General features: G+C 35.6%; 1 protein-coding gene across 2 annotated transcripts in view; it reads right to left on the reverse strand.

Moving 5' to 3' along the window:
- The window catches only part of LOC146140617 (molybdenum cofactor biosynthesis protein 1-like), a 35,452-nt gene extending 14,837 nt beyond the window's left edge, over positions 1–20,615 (reverse strand). Inside the window, exons 1-3 of one of the 2 annotated variants that reach the window (XM_083393149.1) lie at positions 20,349–20,615; positions 17,410–17,581; positions 7,400–7,567 (exon numbers count right to left, since the gene is read on the reverse strand). In XM_083393149.1, the coding sequence (XP_083249275.1) occupies positions 7,400–7,567; positions 17,410–17,581; positions 20,349–20,468 (460 nt within the window). In that variant the 5' untranslated portion in view covers positions 20,469–20,615. The remainder of the gene's footprint in view (positions 1–7,399; positions 7,568–17,409; positions 17,582–20,348) is intronic. The other variant, XM_083393148.1, reaches the window with a different exon arrangement.
- Positions 20,616–22,849: the final 2,234 nt, after the last annotated feature.

A 22,849-nucleotide genomic window follows, 5' to 3' on the forward strand; every position in this document is an offset into this window, starting at 1 on the left:
ACAATACTTAAACATAAAAATGTTTTGGCTAACCTGGTTTGGCTAGAAAAACGCAATGGACATGTTACAAAATAATGTGCAATAATAATAAAGAGAACACAGCATGCGAAATTGTTTCATTTTGTATTAACACTTAAAATTTAGATAGATTTCCCAAGTTATAGCGCTTCTTCTGGTTGAAATTCATTTAGATCGCAGAGACAACACCATTAGTCCAAGCACTTGTTTTAACTTACCAAGATTTAGGCAACAGAAAAATTTTTAGGAAACATATGTTTACTCCAACCCAGTGTGCTGCAATATTCCCGGAGGTGTCAGGAGTATAAATATACAGCAATTATTTTGTAACCTTACACTAAAGTGGAAGAGGAGATTATATGTACAGGGTTGCCACATAGTTCTAAGAATTAAATTTAAAGACATTCAAAGACATTTTTTAGATATTTAAAGACCGAAAATTTAAACACTCTGCATAAGTTTAAGGTCTTTTGAAAATCAAAACAGTATAAATGAGTAACATGATGTTACTAACATCATATACATTTAAACTAACCCTTGCTAACTCGTATTTGTTAAATACCTTGGATATAACCAGGGGCGTATCCAGAAATCCAAAAATGGGGTGGTCCCGAATTTTTAACTTCATGAATTCCCCGTTTTTCCGTCTGACGTTAATGACGTCATAAAATAGTGACAGATATGACGTCATAAAACAGCGATTGTAATGACGTCATAAATAATAAAAAAGTCATCAGAACCCATCCAGCAAAAGCAAACTTTTAGACCCAAACACATCGTGACATGTGCATCGCCGACACTCCTGCCAGGCGCCAGCTGCGAAACCGCTTAGTGTGCAATCGTTAACTTCAGGAGAAAAATGAAAACAAGTCCGTGAAAATATATGTGATTGATTTTGGCACGTCTTTTCGCCACCTGCAATACTAAACGAAGATTGCTTTTTCCCGGAGCTATTTGATTAGCGCAACATATGCAAAAAAGCCACTTCAATAGTTAATCTAGTTCAGTGTTTTTAACCTTCTCAAGTGAGTGCACACCTGGCGAGCGAAGCGAGCGAGATTTTTTCGTGGGGAAAACAGCATTTTTAAAAATTTCTTGCAAGTTTTTATTACATTGCTGAAAATAAAAATAAAAGAAATGTTGAAAAATATATGTCCAATATTTTTGAATACTTTTCCGTTTGTCCGGCGACGCACTTGGCAACCTTCCACGGCGCAACGATAGATAAGCGCTAATCTAGTTCTTCAATAGACAGCATCATAACGTAAAAAAAACATTCAAATTTTTCGCGCTTACGTTGTTAAAATAGTCAAAAAGTATTTCAAATGGACTCATGCATAGTTTGTCGAAGGGGCAGCGGGCCCGATGAATTACAGAGACCGCTTGATTGATTGTTATTAATTGTCGATCACAAACTTGTTGATCAGCCAACCCGAACGAATAACGAAAGGCGAAAGAGAAAAAATATCCTGCGTTTACGGTCGACCAAACAAGAAACGAAAAAAGCGTTTTGCGTTTGATTTTGGTTTCGCATTAGCAAGACGTGTGACCCAATTACACTGAGAAAAAACACGCAGCTTCGGACGGTGAGGTAAATCCTGACAAAAACGAACAAAAAACGTTAATGTCACTTCTGTAAAGGGGGGGTCCGAAACCGCTGACAAAAAAATTTGAATCCCACCACTGAATCAGGGGCGTATCCAGAAATTCGAAAAGGGGGGGTCTGAATTTTCAACTTAGGGAATTCCCCGTTATTTTTTCGTGTGGCGTTAATGACGTCATAAAATAGCGACGGATATGACGTGATAAAATAGCGATGGTAATGACGTCATAAACAAGAAAAAAAAATCATCCCAAAAAGCCAATTAACGTCCAGCAAAAGCGAACATTTTTAGACGCAAAGCGAACACGTGCGTTGTCGACAATCCTGCCAGGCGCCAACTGCGAAACCGCTTAGTGTGCAATCGGTAACTTCAGGTGAAAAACTAAACCAAGACCGTGACATATCTGTGATTGATTTTTGATCCACGTACGGGACTAGCTAAATTACAAGCACTTCTGTCGCACCCTGCAATATGTTTTGCGATTAGCGCAACATATAAAACTACTTCGAAGAAACGGTATAGCTTTAATAGTTAGTTAATCTAGTTCAGCGTTTGATAACCGTTTTAAGTTTGCGATTTTTTTAACAGCATTTCTTTTAAATTTCTTGCAAGTTTTTATTACATTGCCGAAATGTCGGTTGCCGACCCCAGTCTTGCACCAACATTTGATATTAACGCAGACAACAAACAGCGAGAAACATCAGCACCATCTACTCTAACTCAACGTTTTCAGGGAGAAAAAAGCGGAAACCGCTTGATTTATATTATTAGTTGTCGAACACACACTTGCTGATTAGCCAACCTGAACGAATAACTAAAGGCGAAAGAGAAAAACTATCTAGCGTTTACGGTCGACCAAACAAAAGACGAAAAACAGCATTTTGCGTTTGATTTTGGTTTCGCATCACCTTAAGAAGTGGACCCAATTACATTTAAAAACACGCAGCTTCGGACGGTGAGTAAAAGTCTTGCAAAAACGAACAAAAAACAATAATGTCACTTACGAAAAGGGGGGGGGGGGGGGTCCAAACCCCCAACCCCCCCCCCCCCCTGGATACGCCACTGCACTGAATATAACCAATAGTTAAATAGTTGGAAATCATAATACTGCACAAGTTAACATAAAAAACTCTATACAAATTAAGTTGTACAAAATTTTACACCACTGGCTATCTCCTCGTTTCACATACACCTGGCTACATGGTTTTGTCAAAAATTCCAAAAATCCCAATAACAACAAAACTCAGTATGAAATTTAAGTTTCGGCACAACATAAATCCAGGTTGTGATTGTATTAGGTTATATTTTAAGTTATATTAAAAACTATTTTAAATCAGAGTAAAATAAAAATCACAACACACAATCCATGACTTTAAAACTAAAACATTATGCTACATTAGAAACATTAGCTTTCTACCAACAGTCACTGCAAACAGTCCAGTTGTTTTCCTTTGATGCTATTAGGGATGCTCAAAGTAGAATATCGAATCCAATTCTGCCGTTTATTTCGGGTAATTGGAACCGATATAATTTAATGTTTTACCGCGGATTGTTGCGCCTAATTGCACAAACGCATGTGGTAAGTTGGCCTGTCGCCACGGCGACCAATTTGTGCTTGCTTTAAATGTAACCTCGTAGTGCAGTGTCAGTGTTTTTTCGGGCGACCAATTACCGCGTCTCGTGATAACGTTCGTCTAATAATTAAGTGTCAATCAAGCGTTATTGGGCGAGCGACTAACGTGTAATGTCTGGTGCGGAGTTCGCAATTTCCCTAAATGCGTTAAGTTGCAAAAGTAACATAGCGTTGCAAAACGTGCTGGCCGTCCACAAAATGCGCTATGGGGTTACTGAAGGTCAACTTTAGGCCAATATTCAGGGAAGTTATGCAGTTATGCACAACGTAATTTTCAAGAATTCGTTATGTCAATAATAACTTTGTATTCTTTGCAGTATCATTTTACTGCATAACAGATCATGTTAGTCAAAAAAGAAGCAATAAGTCTTAACAATGCTTTAAAAAAAGGACCGAATTGCTTAAGACTTCTGTGTGCAGTGTTGCATTGTACTCACTATTGGCAAAAATATAAGTTTTGGCAACAACCTGGACAGTTGACATATTCCAGTTTACAGAACGGCTTCAGATGACAGTTGTTAAGAATGTTAAACATATGAGAGAGTTTTTTTATTATCATATACACATGTTAGAAAATTGTTTGGGCGATTTATTGCTGTGATTGTGGGCCCTGTAGGGAAGATTAAGATTAATCCCTTCCCCAAACAAAATCGAGGTTAAATAATTTAATAAAAATATACTAGGATTCGCTATTCTGGATTTGTTATTCTAGATTCAAAACCTATTATTCTAGAATACCTTGGGATTCTACTTTGAACATCCCTAGATGCTATGAAATACATACAAACAGTGAGTTATCTCATGAAATACACACAAACAGTGAGTTATTGCAGCAAAGTTTCATAAAAAATAAATTCAAAAACTTTTCAAAGACTTTTAAAAAAAAAAGTGTTTTTTAAAGACTTTTCAATACACAAATCAATTCAAAGAATTCAAAGACTCAAAGACTTTGTGGCAACCCTGTATGTACTATTGGCATTATTTGTTTGGTGAAATTAATCTTGGATGCTGCTAAATATTTGGCTGCTGGTGCAATTTACAGAACTTTGGTCGGGAAATGCACAGACCTACAAAGCAACAATATTTAGAGCAGAATAATCTACAGTGCCATAGTACCAAGACCAACAACATAATGCCTGACTGTAGGGTGAGGGCAGTGTTTTTTTGTAAGGTGTTTTGGGAGACCGAAACGGTCCCCCAAATTTCTCCAGCGGTTTCCCAAAATTTGTTAAAAAAAATTTAGAATAGGCTATGACTATTTTTTGGTATTTAAATAAAACACTTGCAGTCTCTTAAAACTACTTAGCGGTCACCCAAACCAAACCTTAAAAAAAACCCTGGGTGAGGGTATGAGACAATCTGGGGTCATCGGTCTGACATCGGATGTTTTTGGTGTCGACTCTAATTGTTGGGGCTGCGGTTTTGGCATTGGGTTGTTTGCCTCAGTTTGGATTAGTGTTGGGTAATGTGCTTTGATAGAAATTAAGTTAGGGTTGGAATATAAGGGGAGTTAGTGATAAATTTAGGGGTGGGGTTTGAGGTTAGGTAAAAGGTTGTACAGGCCTTTGGTCTTATTGAGGGGATTTATTTTTTAGGGCTTAATCCGAATTAGATGTTATTACGGCTATTAAGTTTTAGCCCTATTTTGGTATTATTCCGAACTGTGTTTTATCCGACATTAATGTTGTTCTAATTTCAGTCTTATGGCTGGAATCCCTTTGTCTTCAAGATATTTTAGGATGAATGTAAACTGCAAAATTGGAATATAAAATAATGTAAAAGCTATATTTTGGGCACCTTCAGTGCATTTTATCCCAATCAGCTGTTTTTTTTCTCTGGGCAGCGTAGGATATTTGCTTTTGTTGTCTATTGTCGATTGTAATACATTTGTTGGTGTGCCATGGATTTTTTTAGCTGTTGGTGTGCCACAAGTAAACAAAGGTTGTGAGGCAGTGCATTAACCCAACCTTTTTAGTAGGCGACCCCAATTTAAAAAAAATAAAATCAGAAATTATATTGCGACCACATTTGTTTTCAGATACAAATAAAATATTTCAAATAATGCTGGAACAAAGTAACACAAGCGAATATGCGTAGATTATACACAATATCTGAGAACTGTGGCTAAAGATGTAAAGCAAAATGATTTCCCTTCAGAAGTTTTGTAGTTCAATAACAAAATTAGGCTATATTTACTGCAACTTATATGGCCAGGGTTTACCAATATACAAAAAATTAATCTAACCATTTCTTGTCTTCCGCAAAAAATAATAAGTTTAAACTAGCTACCATGGTCCCCTTAAAATCTACCGATAAACATGCAATAGAAGAAGCCTCATTTGTGTGCCTCATTTTGCTATTTGGTTAGGCTTCATCTTGATATACCTTTCAAACACATTTTATAACTGATACACCAATTCAGAAACAAATTTGGTGACTTAAAAAAAATTTTTTGAGTAGTTAATGCCCCTATATAATAATCCAAATTTGCAAATGTATAGCGGTCTTTCAGTATGAATCCAACTAAGGGATAATTCCAACAGTTAAGAAAATTTTCCTTTTAACAGTAAAGCACGCATTTATAAAATTACTATATGAAAGCCAGTATTTTGTGATTAAGTTTTGTTCTAAATAAATGACATTTAATCTCAACTAAAGAAACCTGTGTGTCAGTATAATGCCATTACAGCCAAGTGTTTTAAGACTTGTTCCTGATACACAAAGTAAACTTTGCAATGATGCTAATTAAAACTGAAGCTCGGATTTGTAATTAAATACTCTATCTATGTTACTAAGTATAGGCTTGCAAACATTTTTTAAAAGCAATTTTAGCCCTTCTCCGAAAAAGGTTGGATGCAAATCAGGCGAAAATCAAGGTGTAAATCAAGCCTGTACAACGTACAGCCCATGCAACCCTTTAATGCAGCCAGCATGAGACCATTGATGTAATAACATTTTTTGTTAATTGATTACATTTTGAATCAGCGAGCATTTGGAATCAGTAGTTAAACAATGAGTCATGTCAGAGAGTCTAAATCGTGTAGATAATTTTTACACAACAGAGTATGTGAAGTAGTCTGTTGTGGCTACTACAACGCAGTGAGTTTGTAAGCTACAGACAGTGGTGGATCTAGAAGGAGGGGATTACCAGGCCAAGTTCTCCTGAACTATATTTTTGCCAACTCTGTGAATACAAGTGTTTTTTTTTTACTTTTTCAGTTTTTACCATGTTTTTGTTCATGCAAGGTGCAATTACTGTTAAAGCAGACTACAATCTGTTGTTTTGAGCAATATAAAAAATTTGTTTATGTGCCTAATACGCCCCTTTAAACCAAATAAACGCAATTTTTGTAGACTGAATCTTAAGCTACATATTTGTGCAAAAGTTTGCTGAAAAATCAACAGGTATTTGTATTATTAATTGTTGTATGGTGTAATGACGTAACTGTGTAACAATATCCCTAAAATTGTCATTCAACTTCAATATGCGGTCTGTGGAATTGTTTTTTTGCTTGCTGCAGACCTTTTTTAAAAATTAATTTGGGCCCTTTTTTGGTCGTATTTTGAATAAAAGTGATTTGGGTACTTTTTTGTTTGTAAGTAGGTCAAATAAAGTAATTTGGGCGTATTTTTAAAACATGTAGTTCAAATAAAACTCACTTGGGCCCTTTTAGGTCTATACATAGGGTACATAGTTAAGGTAATATATTGAATAATCCTTTCCAAATACTGATAAAGTTAGCTAGAGGAGACAACATGAAATTTAATATTGTAAAAAAACAGCTTTTAATTGCAAAAAACGTGCTTAGCGGGAACACTGATCCGGAAAATAACAGACCTAATTAAATTACTAGAGCATTTTTTTGTATTTTAGCAAATATTTATTTAGCCATTACAATATATTAAGGTGAATATTATTAAGAAAAATATAATTAGTAGGTGGCCAATCGATAAATTAGGGACAAACCATAAGTTTTTTCAACGTGGGCTGACCAACCTTTAAACAAGTCATGTCAGTATATCGGCTTTTACTTCTGGGTTTTGCTTGATAAATTTTGTTCATTATAACCAAAAAAGTATTTGGATAAAATTTGTTCATTTTTTTTTTCATGCAAAAAAACATTTAGAAAGTAATAAATCTTACTTATGATATGACAAAGGTCTTTTCTCACAAGAGGCTCTCCACCAGTCAATCGAATTTTTGTGATTCCTTCTTTAACAAACAATTTGGTTAATTTGATAATTTCATCAGTTGTTAACAGGTGTTGTTGTGGTGTCAATTGTATTCCTTCTGCCGGCATACAGTATTTACCTGAATACAATTTGTTTGTATAAAACTTTTTTTTAGATGTTATCATTTCTTCACTCAGTTTTCCTGTTGTTTTTAATCTATCTGTTCGCTAAAACAACAACTTAAAACTAGGGATGCTCAAAGTAGAATATCGAATCCCTGGATTCGAATCCAGATGGGATTCGAATCCAATTCTGCCGTTTATTTCGGGTAATTGGAACCGATATAATTTAATGTTTTACCGCCGATTGTTGCGCCTAATTGTACAAACGCGTGTGGTAAGTTGGCCTGTTGTTGCGGCAACCAATTTATGGCGCTTGCTTTAAATGTAACGATGTAGTGCAGTGTCAGCGTTTTTTCGGGCGACTAATTACCGCGTCTCGCGATAACGTTCGTCTAATAATTAGATGTCAATCAAGCGTTATTGGGCGAGCGACTAACGTGTAATGTCTGGTGTGGAGTTCGCAATGGTTAAGTTGCAAAAGTAATATTACGTTGTAAAACGTGCTGACAGTCCACAAAATGCGCTATAGGGTTACTGAAGTTTAACTTTAGGCCAATATTCAGGGAAGTTATGCAGTTATGCACAACGTAATTGTCAAGAATTCGTTATGTCAATAATAACTTTGTATTCTTTGCAGTACATTATTTGACTGCATAACAGATCAAGTTAGTCAAAAAAGCACTAAGACCCAACAATACTTTAAAAAACAGGACCGAATTGCTAAAGAGTTCTATGGACAGTGTTTCATTGTACTCACTATTGGCAAAAATATAAGTTTTGACAACAACCTCGACAGTTAACATATTACAGTTTACAGAACTGCTTCAAATGACACTTGTTAAGAATGTTAAACATATGGGAGATTTTTTTATTATCATATACGAATGTTAGAAAATTGTTTGGGCAATTTATTGCTGTGATTGTAGGCCGTGTGGGGTAGATTAAGATTCATCCCTTCCCCAAACAAAATCAAGGTTAAATAATTTAATAAAAATATACTAGGATTCGCTATTCTGGATTCGTTATTCTAGATTTGAAACCTATTATTCTAGAATACCTTGGGATTCTACTTTGAACATCCCTACTTAAAACACCATTTGACAAGAAAACTAATTATGATGGGCATTGCAGCGCGCTGCTGAGCACTCAACAACAACAAAATACCATATGCTGAGTATGGTGGCAATGTCTGACAAAGTCAGTATCATTTTATTTTAATGAAGATATTATGTACAGGGGTGTATCCAGAAATTCAAAAAGGGGTCCCGAATTTTCAACTGGGGGAATTCCCCGTTTTTCCGTCTAACAACGTTAATAACGTCATAAAATAGTGACGAATATGACGTCATAAAATAGCGATTGTAATGATGTCATAAATAAAAAAAATCATCAGAAACAGTCGATTACATCCAGCAAAAGCGAACCTTTAGGCGCAAAGCGTACACATGCGTTGTCCACATTCCTGCCAGGCGCCCACTGCGAAATCGCTTAGTATAAAGAAAAAATGAAAACAAGACCGTGAAATATATGTGATTGATTTGGGTAGATCCATGTAAGGGACCACGCTAAATTACAAGCACGTCTTTCGCCACCTGCAATACTAAACGAAAATCTTTTTTTCCGGGTATTATTCGACTAGCATATCATAAAAACGCCACTTTAAGGTAATCTAATTCAGTATTTTTAACCTTTTTAAGTGAAGACACACCTGGCGAGCAAAGCGAGCGAAATTTTTGTTTGGTATAACGGCATTTCTTTTATATTTATTGCAAGGTTTTATTACATTGCCGAACCTAAAAAATAAAATATATATATATATATATATGTCCAACGTTTCCGTTTGCCTGCGACGCACTTGGCAGCCCTCAACGGCGCAATGGTAAAGAAGCGTTGATCTAGTTCAAATGACAGAATTAAAATTATGTAAACAAAACGTAGGTAGAAAAATCATTGGCGCTAAGCGCCAACATATTTTCGCACTTACGTAGCTAAAATAATCCAAAAGTATATGTAATGGACTTGTATATAGTTAAGAGGCAGCGTGCCCGATAAATTACACTGCGCCGTAGGTTGCTGACCCCTGTTTTACACCAACATCTGATATGAAGTAAACATCGAGAAACATCAGCACCGCCTAACTTGAAGTTTTCAGCGACCGCTTGATTTATTGTTGGTAATTGTCGAACACACACTTGCTCAGCCAACCCAAACAAATAACGAAAGGCGAAAAAGAAAAAATATCCTGCGTTTACGGTCGACCAAACAAGAAACGAAAAACGGCGTTTAGCGCTCGATTTTGGTTTCGCATTAGCTTTAGACGGGTGACAATTACATTAAAAAAACACGCAGCTTTGGACGGTGAGTTTAAACGTTGACAAAAACGAACAAAAAATGATATTGTCACTTACGAAAAGGGGGGACCGAACCCCCCAACTCCCCTGGATACGCCACTGACTATGTATAATAATTTACCTACACATTTCGTGGGATTTTTTGACAGCAATGAAAACTGCTTTATGACAAACTTATTATGACTCATGTCTTCTTGGCTATACACTTGCTTTACACAGTTTATGTAAGTCTACATAAAAAGGTATAAAAGCTAGAACACATCTAAAATGTTTGTTTTTATGTTATTGAAGAATAATGAGAATTCTGAAAATTGTCTCTGATTCTAGAACAAGAGTTCTTAAACTAGGGCCTTCAAAGTTCATTTGAAGTTGTGTCATATTTAAAGGTGTGAACTTATAATCTGTACAATGTTGATTTCCTCCTTTGTATTACCACTGAACAATTATGTGTTATTCTGGCACTTATATTTTATTATCTCTACAAGCAACAAGATCATTATTTACAAATAATTCTGAATTGTCATATTCAGTTACTGCTATCATCACAAATTTTAGTTTAGAGATCAAGCAATGAATTTTCTAAACAGATAACAAAATCTGATGTTTGTATTTTTGCTTACCCATACCTGATACAGCTAATGAAAGACACACACAAACATATGTGTTTAATAACATCTGTGATCTAGCCCCTCGGAAGTTGCTTTATGACCAACGATTACGGCTTCCGTATCAATAGTACACATATGTTTGTGTGTGTCTTTCATTGATTGATACGGACTGATGATCCCCCAGTGTGAAGTTGCTTGTACTAACAAAATGTGCAAGTATTGGCGCATGGTTGTTTCTCGACTCGCTCCTCTCTGAGCCTGCATAGCTCAGTTGGTAGAGCGACGGTCCCGGCTTGACCGGAGGTCGTGAGTTCGAACCTCACTGCAGGCCAGTTGTTTTTCTGGCTTGCTCTGCTTGCATCATAGATCGACAGATTCGGCGAGTCTGCGATGGCTTTTCGGTGTACTGATACAGCTAACTTACCCATACCAGGATACAGCTAATTGTTTTACAAACGTAAAGTAAATCACAAATTGGCAATAAAACAAAACTTAAAAGATATGTTTTTAAGTTAAAATTTTGATTAAAATGTTCGAGAAAATTTCGGCTGAAAATCACCGATTTTGATATATCTAAGTGAGCGAAAAATTGGCTGATATTTTGGTTAACCAATATATTGGTCGACCACTATTACAATGCAAAGATTTGTTTCCTTGTTTTTATTTGCAAACATCTGTCCATAAAACAAAATATGAGAGTTATTTTTGAAATGATTCGTGTGGATGACAACCTTTGATTTTTGGAAGAAGGCTTTTTAAAAAAAGTGCTGGTCTTTAGGTTGCAATAATAAGAAACGGCTTAGTACAGACCGGCACAACATGCGGGCAAGCATGCAGCGCAACCTTTTAATGCAGCTTTTTTAGGTTTACTAACGGTCTTTGGCGGTCTTTCGCTGCACCCTCGAATAAACAACTAAACTTTTCTATGTAAACTTTGTACTACATTGTTACAGTTCCAAAAATAAAAATCTATCGATCCAAAGTACTTCTATTTTAAATAATTTTGAACTTAATTGGGTATTGTGCACACATAATTATGACAATGACTAAATGATTTCAGGTGTTTAATAAATAGTAACATGGAGTAAATTAACTTTGTTGTCTGTTTTGTCACACACAGGGACTTTTCCAGGAGAACAAACATGTATAAACTCTTTAAAATCTCAGTTAAATTAGACGATGGATGCAAGCAATATGCCCATCTCTTTTTTGTGCCTAATGCAGGGTGTCTCAACCATGCCCCTCGGCCCCCTTGGGGGGTCACGGAGCGGTAATGGGGCGGCCACGGGCATAACTCTGTAGCTATAGGTATTGCAAAACTAAAGTAATGTTCGAAATTTGCAAGTTAATTTAAATTTTGGATTTTTATTATGACTGTAAAACTTTCTTGTAACATTTCACAACAAGTTTTTCTGACACGTTCTTTGACGCGTCAGTAGGCATGTTTAAAGCATAATATTGGGTTCGTTTTATAACGGAAAGTTGCGCTTAAACAAACGTTTGCCATTGGCAAGTTTGGATAAAATCCTGTCGCTATGGCTAAACAATTACTTTGCTGCTTTATACGTAGACAAGTAGTGCGGAGCCAGCGTATTTTCAGGCGGCTTATTACTTGCCGATAGCCCTCGCCTAATCATTAAGTGTGCGTCAAATGCTGTTGGGCGAGCAACTAACTTATAGCCCAGCGATCGGCAAACTGAAGGTCGCAGAGTAATATTTAGTGGCATGATAGCCGTACATTCATTGGATTGTATTTTAAATGTTGGGGTGGCTAAGTATTTTTTATATTGTCTCAAAGCGGTTTACGTCCGCGTACCAAATGTGGCTCTGAGAGTGCCTGTAGAAACCAGGGAGTCGAACCCAGTGTTCCCGGTAATTTTTTACCATGTGCGCAGGTGCCTAAAATTTTGCGCACAAGCCAAAAATAAGTGCGCAAAGGGCCCAAAGCTTTCAACAAAAAAGTGCACAAATTGGATACGCGGGAGACCTTTTTGTGGTCTTCACTATTTTCAATCTGTTAATATTGCCAATTTACCGAACTTGCAAGTCCTTAATAATAATTAGTTCATTCATAAATTATAATCTGTAATTATATTTTGCTTGCTTTGTCGGACGGATGCTTTTGTTGCAATGGAGATGAGCAATAGAGCACGAGAGGCTTGGCAATAATCTTAATTAATTTCTTCCAGACATATAAATGAGTATCTTTATTTGAAGAATTGCGCAAGCTTGAGACGCGATTTCGTTTAGTAGTTTGTGTGGCGGACTTAGTCAAGCGTAGCACTGTCCTTCACGTCTTTCCTGTTCATCTTGACAAAAATTTAACCTACTCCTTTAGTTGACACACCACACTACTTTGCTTTTTTTGGGTATATTGTAATTTGCATTGTACACTGTTTTACCAAAAAAATGTGCCTAAAAGTTTTATCTTCGGAAAGTCCTAACCTTTTAAGCATTAAAAAACAGCATGAAAAGTTCTTTTTTGCAATTAAAAGCCTATCGCAGGTAATTGTAATAATTTTGTTTAAAAAAGTTTGAAGCTATTAAGCAAGTACTTTCCTATAACAAAACATACCGTGCAAAACACAGATACTTTGAGGTAAAAATATCTCCAAATTAGGAATAAAATAAAAGTTGTAAAACGAAAGATTCGCTTGTATCGCAAAAAAATTCCAGTTACTGAGAACCATCTAACCTCTATGCACCTTGTTTAGACAAACTAAGGCCAACTCCATCGCAAACGATTTAAATATTAGTTAAGTGAGCCTATTAGAGACACCGAGAACTAATCAAAATTAGAAGTTCAAAAACTTGCCAATCACAAAATCACGAACCAAATTTTACAGTTCTAAAAAAAGGTATACGGCAAAAGTCTGACTTTTAGACTTTGAAGTCTGGGGACAACAAATCTGCCTAAGAAGATTTAATTTAATAATACCTGCCAGCCGAGCCCAAATGCTAAAGAGCACCCTAACCCAAATAATGTGCATATTGATTTAGTAATAACATAAACACTTTTGGTCCGAATACATCAATGTGTGACGTAACAATCCTATATAACCTGGACGAGAAATTATCTTATGCCCACCTGAGTTTGGGCTTTTTCCCAGCGGTTAAATAATTATTAAATTAACGCACATTATTTGAGTTAGGGAACTGGTTATCGTTTGGGTTTGGGTTGGTCAAGTATTATTAAATCTATCTCATAGTTTTTTGTGAGTTTTCAGCCAAAATATTTTATTGATATCTCCCGGAAGTTTACCTAAAGATCCAATTAGTGCAAATTGCCGCTACCTTAAGGTCTAAAAGTCAGACTCTCCTGCCTTTGGATGCCCTAATTGTCGTAGACCTTTTTGCATAAAACTGCACTAATTTCTGACAGATGGGCTAAAACTACACATGCGTGTAATTTTAAAGTAAAGCATAAGACACCGAATATAGGCAGAAATCACACCAGGCGTAAAATGTAACCATAAAAATTCCTGCACAAAATATAAAATATTTATAGCAAAACTTGCGACGCCCTAAGAATTTGCCGGCGCTCTATTTAGCAGGGCTGGGGAGCCGGAGCTGGAGCCCGGAGCTAAGCATTTTCTCTGGAGCCAGAGCCGGAGCCGGAGCCATTGTTATTATTTTTGTGGAGCTGGAGCCGGAGCCGGAGCCATTTTTATTATTTTTGTGGAGCTGGAGCCGGAGCCGGAGCCATTTTTATTACTTTTGTGGAGCCGGAGCCCTTTTTATTATTTTTGTGGAGCTGGGGCCATTTTTCAGTTTGTGGTGCTAAAGCTAAGAAATTATATTTTGTTCCATCTCCAACGTTAGTTAGCCAAAAGCAATTTTTAAAACTTGCCATTGAATAATTGACTGGTGGCACCGGAGCTGGAGCCGGAGTCATTGGTGTGTGTTTGATGGCTCAGGAGCTGGAGCCGGAGCCAAAGGATTTGAGTTTTACTACTCCGGAGCTGGAGCCGGAGCCAAAGGATTGAGTTTTACGACTCCGGAGCTGGAGCCGGAGCCATTTAATAATTGCCCGATGGCTCCGGAGCTGGAGCCGGAGCTAATGCTATTTTACGGTGGCTCCCCAGCTCTGCTATTTAGAGGGCTTTCCTAGTTAAGAACCACTTTTTTCGCACAAATATCTCAAAGCAAACTAATTAGGACACTTTTATGTCCGTACGTAGCTTAAATAAAACTGATTTAGGCACTTTTTTGTCCGTACGTAGCTCGAATAAAACTAATTTGGGTACTTTGTTGTCCGTGCGTAGCTCGGATAAAACTAATTTGGGCACTTTTTTGTTCATACGTAGCTTGAATAGAACTGATTTGGGCACTTTTTTGTCCGTACGTATAGCTCGGATAAAACTAATTTGGGTATTTTTATGTCCGTACGTAGCTAAAATAAAACTGATTTGGGCACTTTTTTGTCCGTAAGTAGCTCAAATAAAACTAATTTGGGCACTTTTTTGTCCGTAGGTAGCTTAAATAAAACTGATTTGGTCACTTTTTGTTCCGTACGTAGCTAGAATAAAACTAATTTGGGCACTTTTTTGTTTGTACGTAGCTCAGATAAAACTAATTTGGGCAGTTTTTCGAAACTTTCGTGAAGCAAAAATAGGGTGCAAAAGGTATTATATGTAATAATCTTTGCAAAATAGTGATAATGAGGGCTAAGGAGACACCTGGAGATCGAATTTAAGTAAAAAAACAACTTTTAATTTTTTTTTTTGGCTTGCGCACTTCCTTGAAAAAAAGTGCGCCAGTGCCCAAAATTAAAAAAATGCGCTTAGGGGGAACACTGGTCGAACCGGAACCAGGCCAGAACTTTATGAATCGGTTTTGGGTCAATTTCATCCGAACCGAACCTGAACCTTTTTTGTAAGATTTTAAGGACCCGAACCAGAACTGAACCTAATAATTTGAAAGAACATGAACCTTAACCGAACCCGTCAACAAAAGCGGTTCACTTCAGCATGATGTCACAACCTCTTTTTACAGATTTAAGTTACGACATCTTCGAAATTTTATGACAAAAATTATAAATATTGATTAAAACAATGTTTATAAATTTCTATTTTGTAGATATTTTAATAATGAGTTGCTGTTTTTTGAATACGTCACTTAACTTAGATTAAATGACTTACAATTCAAAGATTAATCTCTACATGTATTAACCCACATTTTACAGATTTAACGCAACTTATATTGTATCCGAACCGAAACTTTTAGAACCGGTTTTGAAATATCTATGGTCGAACCGGAGCTAAACCGGAACTTTTAAATTGCTCGAAACCGAAACTGAACCGGATTTCGACAAAATCTTTGAACCTGAACCGAACCTGAACCAGAGAAGTCAAACAGTTCGGCTCCCTGGTAAAAACTATATTTTTTTGCCAAATTTAAATTTGTGAACGCAAAATTGTTTTTGCGCTTCGCGCGTAGCCTTTTTTCTTTGTTTTATAGTATCATTATATTTGGTGATTTCTTGAATTGTATGACTTATAACTGAAAAGTTCAATCTCTGTTGAATCATACCATAAATTATTTCGAGCAAATTTAGAATCCTTTATGTACCATATCCACTGTTTTCGTAGTGGTTTTACGTAGTGGGCCCCTGAAAAGCGTACTTTTCGCCACGATAAAAAATAAATTGTCGAACACCCTGGTGTAGCTTAATGTCAGGTGCAGAAATTCGCAATTTTCTTAAAGGGCGTTAACTTGTAACAGAAACTCGTAAAACGATAGTATGGCGCAGGGTTAGGCCAACATTAAGCGAGGTTATGCACAGCGTATTTATCAAGTAATAGTAACGCATTAATAAAACGAAAATCGAATCTAGTAACGTTCACTTGGTTCAGTACAAAAGAGAGCAGAATATACAAAAATACCTTAGTAAGATCAAGCTTTGTAATGACTACTATATTAATTTAAATTAAAATGACTGATTTGTCATTTTTTAGAAAAATATTTAGAAATCTTTAGAAACTAAGTGGATTTATTCGTTGATCAATAGCCATATTTGTTATTAACGTGAAGAAATCAGTAAAACAAGTAAAACAGTTAAACACAATTTCAGGTATTTTTTTAAGCAGGGGGGCCACGAGGGTCGACAGCCTTTCAAAGGGGGCCACAAACCATAAAAGGTTGTGAACCACTGGCCTAATGCATCTTCACGCAAGTGAACTGAGCAGCATGTTTGCACACTGGTTTTCTTATAAAAACTGCTTATCTACGTGACCGGAGGGCTGTGGAGCCGGAGCTGGAGCTCTACATGAAATTCAAATAGAGCTGGAGCCAGTTGTTTAAAAATAGCTCCGGCTCCGATGTATTTCATAAGATGCTACGTTACTACTAATGGCTGAATTCACATAATTTAACAGCAACCCTAACAAAATTAATCTAACTAACCATTGTGGTGTTTTTTTGTGATTATTTTGAAATGCTCTATTTTGCAAATTAAGCGTTCATCCCTAAACCTCAGTTTTTGACGTAATGGAGCCGGAGCCGGAGCAGTGGTATCAATAAGCTCCGGAGCTGGAGCTGGAGCTAACCTATGATAAAAGAGAGCTCCGGAGCTGGAGCCAGAGCAATTGAAGCACTGCGTGACAGTGCCAGAGTTAGAAAAACAGAAATCTGCACCGGCAACTTATACTTTCACATTCCTATTTGTATTTGGTATTGCAACAAAAAATATCTTAAAAGTACTATTTTCCTTGTTAAGGGCCTTGTTTATTGCCTAAATGGTTTATACATTCGTTAGTCGAACGCAGCATTTAACTTTATAGGGCCGAACATAAAACAAAATAATTTGACCAAAAAATAATGGAAAGCTGGCAAGATTCTGCCAGCCTATCCAACTGTCCAAAGTTAACAAAACAAGTCAAAATAAATTTCTGAACTTACATCTGAGGTTGCACTTTTCAGTAAGAGATATTCTTAGGTAAGTATGTTGTCGTTGAAAGTTGTCCACAAGAAAATGTGAGAAAGTTTTTGAACTTTCATTCATCAGTTGTCGAAACTCTGCAAGACGTTGAAAGTGCTTTGATTTTGAGGCAGGAAGTTCATCGATTTTGACCTAAAACAGTAAACACTAAAGTCTGGGTGCACATTCTTTTAGGTATTGATGGCCGAATTAACAGCTGGCTGCTAGTAGAGATGTCCGATAATATCAGACCGGAGATGGTACCAGAGTAGTGGTAGAATGGGTATTCATCCATTAATCTGATAACAATTGAATATAAGAATTTCAATCATAATTTACCCTAAAAGGCAAATTTAAAAAAAAATAGTAACTGCAGATAAGTGATGTTCTAAACGCTAAATTATTTGCCTAATCAGCAAAAATATTACCTTTATTGGTATTTATTGTTTGGGCATATTACAATCCATGATTTTCATTTTGGGTAGCATAATGTTTTTAGATGACGTTAACAAGAGATCAAGTTATATCACAGTTTACTTATCTCAAGAAGCATGTTGTTCTCGATCGAACTGGTGTGCAATTATGCAACTAAAGCAAAACATTCGTTGGCAAATGGGCCTATGAAAAATAAGCACTATTGACTCCACAACTGAATGGCTGCACCAAAAAGTGAAATCTTGTAAAACGATTGCACATAGCGCAAAATCATACTTTTGTTTATATATGGCAAACCTGTTTATATAATAAAATAATATACTTACATTTGTTCTTACACAAGTGTAACAAATTATCAAATTTATTCAAAACAATTGTTTGCAATCTTATTTTTTTATTGAGATCTTCTGTTGTTTCAAGTATAAAAAAAGTGCAAACATGGGTGAACAATTTTTTAAATTTTTAATAAAAACGGAATGACCCTACCTAATGTATTAAATGGTAATAAAGGCAAATTTTCTTTATTATTTTTTTTCTAACAAGTTTGCTTTATGTAACAGCAACAGTTTATCTTTTTCAAATTTATTTAAATAAATAAAATATGCCAACGATGGTTAGTTAATAACTGTCAGAATCCTTGATTTCTATAATCCCGCAAGCATAAATTCTTTCAATAAATATCATTAAATACTGTTATGAGTACTTTTGTATCTATGTGCAAGAGTAAACAATTTGAACTAACACAAAACCACAGAACTATAAATTTTTCATGATCTATATCATTTAAAAAAATTCAACAATATTGCAATTCATTCAAAATATGGGATCTGAGCAAGACAAAGGCCACGCATAGCAAAATTATCAGGCAAACTTGGAAGTTAAAATAGCTATTCTGTTGATTGTTATTGAATAAAAAAGTACAAATTGGTTTGACAAATGCACGATTTTTTATTTTTCTATCACTTTTTATATTTTAGAACCTATATGAAAATTACAGTTTATTGTGATCGGGTTAAAAACTCTACTAGTTTGAGAAATTTTAGAAACATGTGTGTTAAATAGGTTGTTGACTTTGATGGGACTTAACAAGGCTGCTTTATTTGAAGTACAACTGAACCAAAAGTTTTTAGGGTGAAAAACCAAAACTGCCATAAAAATAGTAATGTTAATATGAATTTTCTGCTCTTGACAAAAATTGATCCAAAATTATGGTTTGCTTGACAACAATAGAACCTCAATTTAATAATACTTGTTCCACAAACATTGCATGATAATTGGCAGAATAAAACTCTATTAAAACAACTTAGCTTTCTTGAAACTCTGTGCATGAACCACTGCAATATAGGCTATACATTATCTAACAGTACTTCTGGTTACTGCAAAATTAAAGGTGACAAAACACTGCATATTCAATAAATATAAAATATAATATAGCATTTTTATTCATTTTAAAATATAGCATTTTTATTCTTCAGATGACTCAATAACTGCTTATCTGCATTTTATTACTGAAAAATAATCTCAGTTACAATAGCCAAAAATATCAAACGTTAAAGTGTGTAAAAGGGGGCCTTTGGACACATATTTTCAACTTTAGCAAATGAACATTCTGTACTGAAGATAATATATTTAAATATCCAACATATTGATGTTTGGTCTCCCAACGACAATTGGTGTTGAAAACATGTAACAAAAGTGAGCATATGAGCAAAACAAATTTACTTAGGTCTATAAAAAGAGTACAATTTGAGTTTTATGTTTAAAAAATTTATCTCAAAATATTTCTTATTAACAACAAGGCAAATTTATTTGCCAGATTTAGGATATGAAAGTTTGGTGGTTCCTTGTGATGAGGATAGAAGGTCATATAACTTTAGCATACACTGGAATGGAAACTTTTTATTTAACATAATAAAATATGGCTATCATAAAGAGGTAACTTACTTTCTATATTTATGACTAGGGATGTTCAAAGTAGAATTTCAGGGTTTAGTTGTGTTTATTCTAAAATTATATTTAGAGCATGCTGTATATTGGGGCAAGTTGACCTTGAATAATATCGTAGTATATTTTGAAAGCCAACATGCTTGGCAAACGAATGTTACTTTACAACAAAAAGCATTTAAGACAATTGTAAAATCTCTACACCTTAAGTAGTCGTTAACCAAATAACATTTGATTGGCGCTTGATAACCATTAAATTAATGTTATAGCAATCGGCAAGAGATTTGTTTAAAAAAAACATCATGCTACATAACCACTTTTAAAGCAAAAACTATTCATTTTACCATAGCATATTAACACTTAGGCACACTTTCCACTCTTGTCAAAATACAGAGTCATTTACAGCGTTTAAGAGAAGGTATAGTGTTTCTAGTTAGCTAATATAAATAGCAAATTTGAATTGTAATGCCTTCTGATTGTGATCTTTAGATGCTGATAATCTACTTTGAACATTCCTATCTATTCAAAATTTAAAACTTACGGGAAGATGTTTTGATTCACCAAAAGTAACTGGTTTAATGTGAGTAAAGCGCGCCTGTAGTAGATAATTGATAAATCTTGACTTCTTGAGCAACCCACCAGAATTTGTTTGAAATATCATGACAAATAACAGTATAAAATACTGTGGTACAAGTATATATTTGAAATAAAATATTACTGAAAGAACAAGCAAATAACTAATAAAAGAGTTTAAATCAATACACTAAAATGAAAAATTATTTTAGGAAGAGGATATTTGCCAAACAACCTGTTACCGAACTTTGAAGTACGGTAACCGATACAGTTTCCATAAGTGGAAGAATGAGCCGGTCCGCAAAGTTTGAAATTTAAAGTTCGATAAACGGCTATAGAATTAGTTTGCAACCAAGAAGTACCTTCTTCTGCACATGATTTTGGTTAATATTTGAGTGAGGGTGGGTCAAGTATTATTATAATTATTATTTAATAATATTGCTTAACCCTAACCCAAATAATGTTCGTTGTGGTATGATTCTAGACGTCAAAACTTTCGTAGATATTGCTCTATAGGCAGGTTACCATACCGTGCTTATTTCTAAGATTTGTGATTATTTTTGGGCGCAGTGTCTTAGAAATGCAGATGTGCTTATTTCTAAGAAACGTGCTTATTTTAGAGTTGTGCACTTAGTTTGTCTTATTTTAGTTTCTAAAAGCGTTCTTTATCATTTTTTTATTTATATTTACCAAGTTATTTAACCCAGATTATAACAGTAATGCATTAAATTACATAATAACAATGGGTTGTGAAGTACATTGTAGCCTATAAAAGTGTGGTAAGTTGCTTTAGCAATCAAGTAAACTTTCGGCTTGACGTGAGGACTGGCTTTTTTCTGTCAGTACAGACAAAATGCTAAATCAGCCCACAGGCTATGGAAAACACAATGTTACTACAAAAAAATTGGGCGCTGGTCTAGAATCCTACCACAACGTTGAAATGATTATTAAGCAATGCATAATATGTGGGTTAGGGTGTCGGTTAGTGTTTGGGTGTGGGTAGGTCAAGTAATATTGTTTAACACTATTACTGAATTCACCCAAACCCAAACGCTAACCGGCACCCTAACCCAAATAATGTTCGTTGTGGTAGGATTCTAGACGAGCGCCAAAAATTGCTATATGCATTACAGTAAATCATTCAATGAACAAGTTTATTTCAAGCATAACTCCGCCAAGTGAACCAAACTTAACTACCAGGCAGGGTCAGAATTAGGCGTTTCATGCTGCCATGCGCCACGGTTTAAAAGGTGTATAACTGGTGCGCTCAGACGCGAAAAAATTGACAAAGCTTGCATTAAATAAGGGTGGTTAACTTGTCAATTTCAACCTAATAAACGCATTTTTTGCGCTTCGCGAGATTAAGCTACGTTTTGCGCATATAAAAATAGCTGTTTTTCAAGTTTTTAAGATTTTATAACGTTATTTCTGAAACCTTGGATTTCACCCCCGGAGTCCTGGATATGTCCCTGATCTTCAGTAGCATGCTTATTTTTTGGTCTGAGCAGATGGTAACCCTGTCTATAGGTGTATCGGCGCACTCAGTTCGCCCACGTAGTTCGGGGCTATTACCCAAAGCCACAGCATTTAAACAATTATTACGTCACGCACAGTATTTGGGTTAGGTTAGGGTACGTTCAGGTTAGTATTTTGGCTCAGGTTGGTCAAGTGTTATTATATTCTCCCAGTTTGAAATTTCTTCGATTTTGACGAATGGTTTTGTTGCTCTACCAAAAAAGGGCGCTCTTTCACTATTGTACGTGAAAAGTTATGCAAAAAAAATAATAATAATACCGCTTACCACAACACATATTGTTTGGGTTAGGGTGCGGGTTAGCGTTTGGGTGAGGGTGGGTCAAGTAATATTATGTTTATTATTAATAATAACTTGACCCACCTTCAACCAAACGCTAACCCGCACCCTAACCCAAACAATATGTGTTGTGGTATGCGGCATTTGAAGAAAATTTTTATTTTTTTATTTTTTACGTACGATAGTGAAAGAGCGCCCAAAAAAGTTACCCTAAAATGACTTTTGTAAACGATTTCGACAAACTATTGACTTTGTCTTTGCATATTTACTGTTTTATTTTTTTTTACTGGTGCATTTGCAGCTGGGGTAATTTTTTTTTTTTCAGAACCACTGCAGTACGCCTGTACGTAATATGTGCACGGCACGGTTCGGTGCAAATCGTGTGGAAAATGTGCATCAAATATTGCACGTCCGAAGTTACTAGCGCCAAATATGCACAACAAAGTGTAGGACGCAAAATGTACAATACAAAGTATAGGCTACCAGTGCACACTGTACAAAAGTAACAAGAAACATTTCTTTCCCAAATATTATTTTTGCAAAAATACGGTCCTATCCAGTGGTTGGATTCAAATTTATTGTCAGCCGGTTCTATCACAAAATTTAGATTTCTCAGCGGGTTCTGTTATAAAAAGTCATATTTTTTAGCAACCGAT

This window comes from Ascidiella aspersa, chromosome 6, assembly GCF_963924565.1.
Source record: "Ascidiella aspersa chromosome 6, kaAscAspe10.2, whole genome shotgun sequence".
In the NCBI taxonomy this organism is placed as follows: domain Eukaryota; kingdom Metazoa; phylum Chordata; class Ascidiacea; order Phlebobranchia; family Ascidiidae; genus Ascidiella; species Ascidiella aspersa.